The sequence below is a fragment of the Propithecus coquereli genome, unplaced genomic scaffold (assembly GCF_000956105.1).
Source record: "Propithecus coquereli isolate 6110/MARCELLA unplaced genomic scaffold, Pcoq_1.0 Scaffold28, whole genome shotgun sequence".
In the NCBI taxonomy this organism is placed as follows: Eukaryota; Metazoa; Chordata; class Mammalia; order Primates; family Indriidae; genus Propithecus; species Propithecus coquereli.
In genome coordinates this window covers 4,806,309-4,818,945 of record NW_012148396.1, presented here as the reverse complement: position 1 = coordinate 4,818,945, position 12,637 = coordinate 4,806,309, and the positions used below count along the sequence as shown (strand labels likewise).

General features: G+C 37.6%; 1 protein-coding gene across 1 annotated transcript in view; it reads right to left on the bottom strand.

Moving 5' to 3' along the window:
* The window catches only part of KHDRBS3 (KH domain containing, RNA binding, signal transduction associated 3), a 180,766-nt gene that overhangs the window by 56,981 nt on the left and 111,148 nt on the right, over positions 1–12,637 (bottom strand). Inside the window, exon 9 of the mRNA XM_012647978.1 lies at positions 4,975–5,170. Coding sequence (XP_012503432.1) covers positions 4,975–5,170 — 196 coding nt within the window. The remainder of the gene's footprint in view (positions 1–4,974; positions 5,171–12,637) is intronic.

The following is a 12,637-nucleotide window of genomic DNA, read 5'->3' as shown; positions in this document are numbered from 1 at the left end:
AGCCTCAAATAGTAAATATTAAATGAAAGTTAAAATGAGTTAGTTATAATCGAACAAGCTCTATAGAAATCAAACCTTTATCACTATAAATATATTCCAAGGAGATCTTTAAAAATTACATTTCTGAGTTCCAAAGGAATGACAGGCCCTTCTCAGAGATATAGATGCTTGAAAATGCTGCTTTTATTTTTTCCAATAAATGTGTGAACTAAAATAAAACCTTAAGCCCCCCAGCTGAATGAATAGATCCCCCGTTGGCCAAGGTGATCCCAGATATACCCTAAAGCTGAGTTGCTGGCCATGAGGAAGGAGATCAGACATGGCTCCTCCTCATGCCCCCTTCCCTTCTTGGAGATACCCTTTGTAACTCATTAACAGGCCTAAGGCTAAACAACACACAGCTTAAACCACACCTGCAGGCCATCAATTTACTCAACAGATTACCTGAGTTTCAGTAGCCTGTCTGGGATTAACAGACATCCTTATTTTAAGTTAAAACATTCCAAGCCTTTAGATAACCTTCATTTCTTTAACCAATTACAAATCAAAAAATCTTTAAATCCCACCTATAAACTATAACTCTCAGCTTAGAGATGTCCCGCCCTTTTGGGCCAAACCCATTCATACCCTCCACATACTGACTTAGGATATCACGTGTAACTCCCATCTCCCTGAATGTATAAACCAAACTGTAACCCAGCTACCGAGGGCACATTTTCTCAGGATCTCTTGAGGCTATGTACTCTGGGCTGGTCACACACATTTGGCACAGAATAAACTTTTTGAATTATTTTAGAGTCTGTTTTTTTTCCCCGTTAACCAATGTAATAGTAGAGGTTTGCTCATTTTGTTGTTGTTGGTGTTGTTGTTTTAATCCTGATGCCATGTTATCCCATTCTTTCTAAAAGTTCTCCATTTCCATTTACCTACTTAGAGTAGGTTAAAAACCACAGAATTAGTGAATTGCAAGGGACACACAGATATCATTTAATTCAGTGTCCTATTATCCCTTTCATGGCATTCCTGTTAAGGTGAATATGCATTATCTGCTGCACTTTCTCTTAAACTGAAGAGATTTTATTATAATCTCAGCTGGTGGAACATTCTTTTTTATTTTTAAATAAAGCAGTGATTTTTTAAGATAGAAAATAGGCCTTGAATGTTAAATCCTGAATCTGCTCCTTCTTTACTTTGGGCCAGACACTTAACTTCCCAGATCTTAAATTCTCACTTGTATGATGCAGACCATACTACGTCGCTGCATGGTTGTGAGAATAACATGACATACATGAAAGTGCCTTGTGGAGAGCGGTTTCTCATGAAATATTACGTCCTTCTTGGAAGTTCCTTTTCATACTGCAATGAGATTTACAGTATGTTACTCTGTTTCCTTTAGGAGCTACACAAAATTAGTCTTATTCCTTTATAACCTGTGACTGCCCTTTGAGCACTAGAAAACAACTTAGGGGAGTTATTCTTTCAAATGCCAACTATCACATTTCTTCCCACCAGATGGTTTTAATAATGACTTGGGAAAAAAAATCAATGGTAACCTTCATTAGAACAGCTTATCAAGTCTCTGTTTAGGGTTATTTAGTCTGGCGAACATTTACTAAGTGCTTATGATGTGCCAAAAACTATGCTAGTGTCTAAAGATTAAACTAATTAAGAAATACAGTATTTCTTCCTAGAAGTTAATAACCTGAAAAATAGACAATGCCAAAAAATGGTTGTACATATAGCTATATGCTAATAATTATGTCATATGAAAATTGATATGTGAATAAAACTGAAAAGTCATACAGAAGTATCTGTGCCCGGTTCTCCACAGATGGCAATTTTTAAAAGCTCAGTCTTAAAAATATCCATTCATCCATTCATTTACCAAATATTTACAAAAGACCTATTGTGTGCCAGACATCATACTAGTTGCTGAAAATAAAAAGGTGAATTGGGGGGAGGAGTCCGTCCCCACTGCCATGGAATTTAGAATCTAATTTATGACTATTCCAGTTCATTGTTATAATTATTTTAGTATATTCTAAGAAGACCAACTATTCTCCTTGATACATGAATGAATAACCATTTCTTTGTGTTATAGGATTCTTTGCTTTTTAAGTTTGATATCTTATAGTGCACCCACCCTATCTAAAATTCTAGGAAGAAAGAAACAGACAAAAAATTTAAAAGCAGACTATACTTTCCTCCCTCTTCCCATGCTACAAACATAAGTGTGGTGTGTGAGTGATCTTTAGAATTTCAAACAGTGAAGACCAATGGCCAACGTCTGGGGAAGTATCCCAGAGACTGCAAAGCTGTACCAGAGAGGCTAGAAGCAGGAAATTCAATTAAAATTGGGTCAGGGGAGAAGATAACGTCAGAAGAGCATACCTGAGAGGCAGTGTTACTAATGGTGGCCACTGTAGGTGAGGAGAGGGGCTTTATCTACTCCTTATACCAACTACCAGCAATAGTTTGTTATATACAGTGTTCAGCTCCTGAAGCTTTCACTATAATTGTATCAAGAGGGCTTACAAAATGCTAGGCTAAATGAGGAAATTTAGTTAAAATCTTAAAAGGTATTCTCAGGAATAATAGATACTAAGTTAAGTGGAAAAGTTATAACATTTATAATGCGAGTCCTTAATGACAGTAATTCAACTTGGGGAAAGAGGTATATCGTGATAACATTTTTTTTCTCTCGTGTCCCACTATACTCCCAGAGCATATCTGGAAAGCACACAGCCATTTTATGTGTGCAAGAGTTATTACTGTATGAAGTTGATGAAATTGCAAATGCTGCATTTCAGCCAAATTGAAACGATGATGGCAGATGTAGCCAACAGTTATTTGAAGGTAACACTATGGTGTGACCAAAAGAGTATTGGCTTGTGTTGAAACCACAGCTGCAGCGTCAGCCAGTGCCTGGAAGCATGCCAAGTGCAGTGAGCATGGGACAGAAGCAGTGCAGGCTGCCTTCCCCCTTAGGAGCTCTCAGACTTTTGTCTGCTCCTGAAAGGACTCAGGCATTCTTCTACAGTGCCATCATCCTTGAGTGGATGGAAAGGGGAGTAAATTAACTCAACAGAATACTCTGCGATTCAATTGTTTCAATGCCTTTCCAATCATTTATCAAAAAAATCAGAGCAACAAGTAGCAGAACCAAATGTCTTCCTTTTGCTTTTCCTTCCTTGGACTTTAACCTTTCAAATAATTTTTATTTTTACTCATCTATGTAATTTCTTTCCAGACTCACTAGTGTATACATGCTGATACAGAGAATATGCGTGCCTGGTTCACACGGCAGAAATTCAGTCAATCTTTATTGAGAGGAAAGATGAATTACAGGTAAAGAAGGCAACAGCTCTTTCTGAAATAAGTGGATTGTGAAGCCAAAAAGGTTAAAACACCTTGTCTGACTGATACTAAAATTTACGGTAAAATGGAGACTAGGATCCAGGTTTCCTACACTCTCTGCCTGGCAATTTCCACGGCATCATCCAGCCACATCTACGTTAAATCCAAACCTAAGAGAAATCAACATAAGCCGAGGTGGAAATAAACAGACACGGGACTGACCTAAAAGGAATTTAACATTTCCTCACCTTCATAGTCTCTGCTACTTTTAGGAGACTCAGCATTTGTGGAAGAGCTCAAGGAATGATTATTTTAAGTTTGATAAGAATATTAGGAAATAGGAACAAGTCAAACTGTAATGAATAAAAAGAGAAGAGATGGGGCCACATCCTTCCTCGACTGAATAACAAAATGGTGACTGTTTACTGTGGGATTTATTCATTAAATGTAATTCACTGAGCTCCAAGTATGTAATCTTTGCCAAGTATAAAGATATAATAGTTATCCATCCCCCCTGTCCAGAAGGTCACAGTCTAGGTGGGAGAGAAATATAACAACTGTAGTAATGTTCAATAGGTAAGCTATTACCTCCTCTGAATTTACCTAGCAATAGTTGACCTAAGTCTAGAAGGATGAATAGGAGAAACTCACACAAAACATGAGAAGATCATTTTAGCCTGAGCAGGCAGCATGAGAAAAAGTCTGCAAGCATTAAGAAAACACGGCCTGGTCAGGGAATTACAAAAAGTTCAGTATGTCCAAGACAAAGATTTTGATCTTTCCAGTGGCTACAGATGAAGCAGAAGATGTTGTCTGTGGCCCAGGGATTACTGCAATCTTTAGAAACTATGCAAAAAAGATACTGAGCAAGAGAGTGCCATTAAAGTAAAACATGAAAATCTATTGGTTTTTGCATTTTATTCCTGTCACTGAAAACAGCTGATATACTCTTACTTTAATATTTTCAGTTACTAATATGAATCCTTTATCCATTGCATCTTATTTTCTTCATTTGTGGTAAACTAAGATATTACAGTAAGAATCCCAGGGTGGGTTATATTCTTAAAGAATTTCTTTCTCTCTCAATTTTCATGGTTCCTTCTCTTATGTTTAATCAGTCTATGAACCATTCAAAGAAACACTGAATGGTAAATAAAAAAGCTCACTGATCTGTATCAACTGGAAAAAAAAAAAGAACTTTTGTCTTCTTCCCTGAGAATTCCATCAAAAATCTACACTCAGCAGCATAGTTTAAGAGGGAACACTTAAGGGTGAAACCATCTTGGTATATGCAGGCAATTATTTTTTAAATGACTGAAGTATTCAGAAGAGTAGCATATGAAAGAATGTTATGTTAAACTCTTATAAGAGCTTGATAACACGTCTCCTGGACCCCAGCCTTGCACCTCCCCACCACTCAAATTTTTCTCCCATACCTTAGATTTAAACTGTTTGAAAAAAGAGGTCATGTCATTTTTGTACCTCTAGTACTAAGTACTTATTTAGCATCCAATAAATGTTTGCTGAACTAAGGGAGAATTATTCAAGAGCTAAAATGAGGTGAGGGAGGGTACTTGGTTACAATGTCCAGTGCCACTGTTTGATACTTTCACTTACATACTCTCCATAGGTTTCTTGTGTTGGGGGTGGCGGTGGAGGTCTGTATCCAGTTGGGGGGACTCCTCTTGCTCTCGGAGTGAGAAGTCCTCTTCCCCGACTCACTGGCCCTCTGGTAGATAGGACTCCCCTGGGAGTTGGTGTCCCTCGGGGGACACCAACTCCAACGGGCCGGGCTGTGACTCCTCCCCTTCCCCTGCAAGCAAGAGGGTCAAATTAGCAATATTCATCATATTCTCTAACATTCCATTATTCATATATGTTTAAACCTCATAAAAATCAATGTGCTGTATTTCTGTAAAAAGGAATAAGGAAATCATAAGCAAAGTGAGAACTAAAGCAAACAAGAAACAGTTATCTACCAAAAGGAAGTTAAGTCATTCAGGCAGTTAGTCCAGCAACAACAATATCAAAGAAATTCAGACTTAATTTCTGGCTAGTATGCATAGCAGGAAGCTATGACATCTGGAGAGGCTGCGTGCACTGTTGACTTCCACATGATACCATGCCAGGATCACACCATCAAGTGGGACTTACCTTGCTTTTCTATGGACAAGGAAACTGAGGCTTAGAGAGCAAAGCCAGAGACCAAAGCAAATGCCACAGTTCCACCAGACAGAAAATAAATTGTACTTTCCCAAATAATGTATCACCTACATGGTAATATAAAATAGCATTCTTAAATAAATACAAGCACTTTCTAAAGTAGAATTCAACATATCTATGTATTTCTAATGTAAAACACGAGACTTCAAGTCAGAGAGGAAGAAAGGAAGTGGCTATATCAAGAATGGTTCAACTTAAGCAAAAACCTGAGAAAATGTGTAAGTTCTATTTGAAGAAATAAGTACAGAAAAGGGTGTCCACACCAGAGAATAAAGACACAGCCTGATCCACCTCACCTATACAAGGTCCACTAAACAAGGACTGCAGCTGATAATGCTGTCTACAGATCAGTTTCCTCCTCCTTCAGTGTGTTTGGGATGGCAAATACACAGTTAAAAACTCATTTTACAAAAACAAAAGAGAAAATTAACAAAACCAAAAACTTGTCCTTGAAAAGATCAATAACCCAATTAGAAAATGGGCAAAATATCTGAACAGACACCTCACCAAAGAAGATATACACAGATGGAAAATAATCAAATAAAAAGATGTTCAACATCATTTGTCACTAAGGAATTACAAATTAAAAAATATGAGATACCACTTCACACCTATTAAAATAACTAAAATAAAAAAATAACTGGATATACCAATTGTTGGTGAGGAAGTGGAACAAAAGGAACTCTCATTTATTCCTGGTAGGTAATAATAAATAAATAAATGTATGGTGAGAGCAAGGTTTTTCCTGTTGGAGTGGACATTATAGATAAGCAAGGGAAAGAGGCTACAATCATCAATGTGGTAACAGATTACAATCAGAGACATTAGTATAAACTCATGTTCAGTTTACTATAGATACAGATGGTTAAAGAAATAAGCATAGTTATATGTATAGACATTGGTTATTATACACACACATATGTCCTTGCTCTGTCAGCTGAGAGAGTCTGGAAACAAGGATATTCCAGTAGCAACAGCAGAGCTAGCACCCCGATCTTGTGTCCTAATACCACTCCCCAATAAACAGAGCAAGAGTTCCTTGGAGAAATGGCTGATTCCAGGACTAGAGGTAGAAATACATACAAGATGAGTCTGGAGCAACTTGTAGTGCCAGAACTTAAGGAAGTGCTAAAAAAATAATAAACCAATAAATAAAAACCCCAAATCATGGGGGTATGTCAAAGGAACAGAAGAGCCTACTTAAAGAACTCCCAGTGGCCAACACTAAAAGAAATCTGAGCAACAGAATGCAGCAGTATTAGATTGTAACCCAATGTGTAAAATTAATGAGTCCATATTGATATAAATAAATGATTGAATCAATAAATAAATAAGGGAGAAGAGACAAATCTTCCCAATAATTTTTGTAAATATCCCACCCACCATGAAGTGAACTCTAATTCTCCACTCCTTAAAGAGGGATTCTCTCCATAGTGACTTCCTTTTAAAAGATGCAGTGGACAACGAGTAAAAGGAGCAATACCCTTACGGTAGTGGAGAAGCCTGACAGATACCACCTCAGCCAGGTGATCGTACCATGAACGGCGAGAAGTCATGTGGATAGTATTTACCTTGATATGATGGGATGAAAATGGCATTCACTCCCCAAACCATAACCCAAGGCTAATCATGAGAAAAATACATGACAAAATCCAACTGAGAGACATCTTACAAAAGATCTGACCAGTACGCCTCAAAGTGTCAAGATCATTAAAAAAAGTAAGTTCAGGTACTCTCACAGCCAAGAGGAGCCTATGGAGACATGACTAAATGTGATGTGGTACCCCAGGGAAAAAGGACACTAGATAAAAACTAAGGAAATCTGAACTGGACTGTAGTTAATACTGTGTCAATGCTGTAGTTAATAATGTGTCAATATTGGTTCATTAATTGAAAGAAACAAGCCATACTAGGGGAAACTACATGTGGGTTACGGGGAAACTTTCTGTGCTATCTTGGAAATCTTTCTGTAAACCTAAGACTGTTTTAAAATACCAGTAACATTAAAAAACAACAACAAAAATCCCTCAGTTTTGCAGCTTTCTTGCAGCCATGGGTAGCTTGTGATCTAGTTCTGTCTGGTCAATGACACACTAGCACTGAATGAGATTTATGGGAAGCTCTTTAAAACTACAGTTGGCATTCTCCTTTCCCTTCGTCCTGCATGTGATGTGGACATGGTTGTAAGATGACAAGCTCGCAAGACAAAAGTGACAAGCTCAGCAAAGTATAGCCAAAAGCTAGAGGGAGCCAGGACCCTGAATGGACGTGTAGGGTTGCTGATAAAATCTCTACGGGGTGAAGCCACTATAAGTGGATATTTGGTGTTAGCAGTTGAACCTAATTTTAACACAAGAAATCTGAAGCAATTAAAAGAAATAACATCTTTTTTTCCTATAAATTAATCTCACCCTTAGATAACCTTTTCATGAGTAATGTAAATTAGTTTTTCTTTTTTTTTTTTATCTTAGGCCATAAATATTGGTACAGTACAAATGTTGGTCAAGAGTCAAGGGCACTGGAATCAGATCTGAATTCAATTCCTCATGTCCTCGATAGCTTAACTTGACCTGCCAGTTAACATTCAAACCAACCAAGAGTCAGAACTTTACAAGCCAGTTTCCTCAATTGTTAAATGGGATAAATATAGGACCCACTTCCTAGTGTTATTATGAGGGAAAAATTACACAGTACATATAAAGTGTTTGAAATGTTTTCTGAAATGTTTTCTGACTCAATAAAGATTGACAATTTATATAAATTTCAATCATTCTGAACTGCACTGACAGAGACACTATAGTTTCTGCACTGCTTTACTTTGTATCTCCAGTATATATCAGGAAAAATCTTCAATGTGATTAAACAGTAGTTTGTAGATAGAGTACATCTAACTCCTTTGTGCTACTTCAATTAATTAGCATATATGTAAACTATTAAATAATTAAGGCTTCCTGCTTCCTTATACAATACCCCACCATCACCATCCAAAGTACTATATGGACCACAAAATATTCAATATGTTTCTTGAATATACAAACGTGTCCTTTCATCAAATTGAAAGACATAAATTTACATATTCAAGAAGCTCATAAATCTTTCCCGTAATCATCGGTATTCTTCGTTATGTGTCACTGGGCGTATGGAATCGTAGTAAGGAATTATTACCTGCTACAGAATTTGAGACAAGTCATTTGATACATCTAGTAGGTATGGATACTTATCTCTAAAAGATGCTTTGAAGATTTATTTTTTTAAGTGTGGAAATTCCACAAGAACGGTGTTAAGCAGCACAGCATTAACACTGCTTTAGATGACACTGGTGGGTGAATGGCATGAAGGAGAGTGACTTGCTAACACAAGAGTCTTGTCACACTACAAAGCATTCGTTGAGTGCTATAAATGATGTTCAGGGTAAAGGGAACAGCTGGACTGACAACATGGGATGAGATGAGAAAAAGGGTCTGTTGGATGACATTTATATTGATAATCAACAGAATTTTTTTTAAACTTGAAAAGTAGATCCAAACTGATAGGAACAGGGTGCCACACTGCTCAGAATGAGTGTAATGGAAGAGCAGAAAGATAACACATCTGCAGAGAAAGTTTCAAAAGCAGATGAACGAATGAACTATAATGGTTCTTTCTGTCTGCATTTTTTAGCAGGGTAACCATGGTTTCTGGTTCTGAAACTAAGATATGAAAAAAACTCAAAGGATTGTGTAGTGGAAAACTTTCATGGAAATACATGCTTTGAATGAACAGATACAAGAAAGTATTGACTAATCAGAAATGACTTAGTTTATAGACGAATAAAAGGTTTTAAATGTGATAAGAAAACATACGCTTTGGGTTTCAACATACCCATATTTGAATTTAGTTCTGTCACTTCATCTCTGAGCCTCAGTTTTCCTACCTGTAAGATGGGGTTAATGATATCACTCTCTTGCAGAATAGCTGTGAAGTTTATGTATAGGGTATGTAAAGCGTTTAGCCTAATAGGCACTTGTAAGTGGGAATTACTATGTATACTTTTGCTTCTATTGTCCTCATACTTTTTTTGGCTGCTTATTGAAAGACAAGTAGAGCAGACAGAAGGTACAACTCATGTCAGTTCTCAGTTCTCATTCTATACATTTAGCAACAGTAATGCAGTCTGGTAGAGTTTGTAAATATATACTAAATCATTTGGCTTTTATCTATAACTTTTACAAGCAGCAGCAAAGTACAGCAGGTAAAACAAGGGGTTCAGTGGCAGAAACTGAGACTGCTAACGCTGGCTCCACAGTATTACTAGTTTGGTGACCCTGGGAAATGCAGCTGACTTCTGGGGCTCAGGAAGGGCAGGGCCCACAGCTGACTACAGAGTGGGACCTGTGACAGGGTCCTAACCTGATATTACTGGTATCACAGGGAGGAAAACCTTCCCACAGATCCATTTGAGGTCCATGCCCTGATGCAATAATGACCTGAGGGATAATTTCATTTTTCCTATGGAATCCTTAACACATTTGACAATCGTTCTTCATTCCTGACAGTGCTTTTCTGTGAATAAAGCTTAATCATTCTAAGGTCTTTTTCCTGGCCTAGGATTGCTATGCAAATGAGAGGACAGACAAAAGAAAAAGGTGAAAGCAGCCTACAGCTGGACTCCCTCAGAACACACTTAAGAAACTGTCAGAGCTGATGAAGACAAAAGCTTCCAAACAGATGATGGTGGCAGCTCTCATTCTGAGCACCTTTAGAGACCACCTGAAACGTGCTTCTACGGCAGTGCTTCTCACACGTTCGCGTGCATCCACATCACCCGGGGCCTTGTTACAGGCACCGTCTGAGTCAGCGGGTCTGGGGTGGGACTGAGATTCTGTTTTTCTAACAAGCTCTCAAGTGCTACTGCTGGTAGTCAGCAGACCATCTTTTGATTAGGTGGGTTTATGATCCAGAGGCTACAGCCCTGTCATGAAATACGCTGTTGGTTATCTCTTTTTGTTGTTCTGTGTTCCTTCCATCCATCCAATCTTCAATGCAATTAAAAAATTAACTGAGCAACTGCTTCGTTATCTTACAGTGTCAAGAGTACAAAAGAAATCCAAGGCAATTTATAAGTTATGATTTCCAAGTTACAAACGGGTTATTAGTAAAACTGTTGACAATATAATGTAAGGAAGTATACTCTTTTATAAAGCACAAGAAAGTCATTTATCTTCTCTTTGGATCCAATTAGTAGCCCCTAACGACAGAGAACTCCTTCCTCACTTTGAAGCCTATGTCACTCACTGTCATCCAATTCTGATTGTTAGCATGTATTTACTTTTTTATTTAATACAAAAATAACAAAAATCTTTCTCCATAATTTCTGTCAGCTCTATTTCTGCCTTTTGGAATTATGCAGTACAAGTTTCCTTCCCTTCAGAGAACAATGATGTTGACAAAGGAACTTAAGAGAGAGCTTTGCTCAAGGTCCTATGTTGAGTGATCATCACATTGTCACCGCTACGGGAATTTAATTTTTAGTGTAGGATCATTCTCAGTAATCAGAAAAGCAATTGTGGCAGAGTCTGAGCTTGAATAGGACATTAAAAAAATTAAATAGAATTTGGATAACTGTGTGCTCAATTTTCTATCTCCATTTTATCAATGAGGGAACTATGACTTGGAGAGAAGTAACCTCAAGTTCCTCTAGGCCATATAGCTAGTAAGAGCCAAGGGTGACTCTAGAAACTCTAATTTTCCAGTGCCACACCCTAATTTCAAGCCACAAACAGCCCCCTTCTTTTCTGTTTGTAAACCTCCCTCTGCTTAGGAAGATTTCCCTTTGGCACTATCTTGCCTGATTCCTTCACCTTCTGTGTAGGTTTGTTCAAACCCGTTCTCTCCATTCAGAATACGCCTGCCCTCATTTCTGTTTCCATCGCACTCTGTGTTCATCTCTCTTTACCCTATTTATACCATCCTGTCCCAGTCACTTGTCTCTCTGATTTTCCTCTCTTACACTCTAGACTCCCTGAGATCAAGACAATGACTTAATCATCTCTGTAACTTCAAGTCTTGACACAGAAAGGACTCAAGAAAATTTGTGATATTAATAACATAACATCAGAAACAGACTGATTTTCAAAGAGGTTTTGAAAAAAAAATATTAAAACTTCTGAAAAACCAAAATGTGGTGGGGAGGAGCTTGCCACTGTGTATGAACATGCTCCCTGGAGTCCTTTTCCAGCATTTGCACTGGACATGTATGTGCTGGCTGAGCTGTAGCCCAGAGACCCAGGCTTAGGCTGCTTTTCTTGTTTGTCTGCCCTTGCTGGCATGTAAATTATGAGTTTTTGTCATAAGTTCTCAATAATTTGCAATACTATTTGCTTCAGTAATTGCCTTCATAAAGCCTATTAATATTAAGGTGATTTTAACAGAAACCATCAATTTTTCTCCTTTTGTCTCCCGTTCATCAACTCCAGGGAGGCTGGTCAATAATATACCATCAGAGAATACTTTAATAAAAAGTAATTTGATATTGAGTACTGATTTCAGTAGGAGGAATTCAGTGGACCTTATAGTAGGAAACAAAAACAAAAACAGAGAAACTCATTTTCTACCTAAGTCCCCTAGTGTTCTGCCTGGGATATGGGGCATTGATGTCAGGTATAGATACCTGAGTTGTATTAAAGGCACAAACTGTACAGTAATGACAGAGTTGGAAGGAAGGAGACGGTGACTGTTGTGATAGTTTAGGTGGGAGGTTGTCCTGGGCAGGTTAGTCTAGTAGAGAATCAAACAATTTAAAAACATCTCAATAAAGTTTTTATTTAAAATTTCCATAAATTTTTCCAGTTGAGAAAGAATTATCACTTTCTTTTATCTACCCTTTCCTTAATAAAAAAGAAAAGTACTTTTTAATATTGATTGGTGCATTAATATAAATCATCTCATACACTGGGTGAAACATTTATGGCCCTAATATTAACTACCCAAGTCTTCCTGGTAACACTTCTCATAACTTCATATACTAGAGGGGAAAAATATACTATTTTCAGTTATTAAGACAATCCTTAGCAACTAC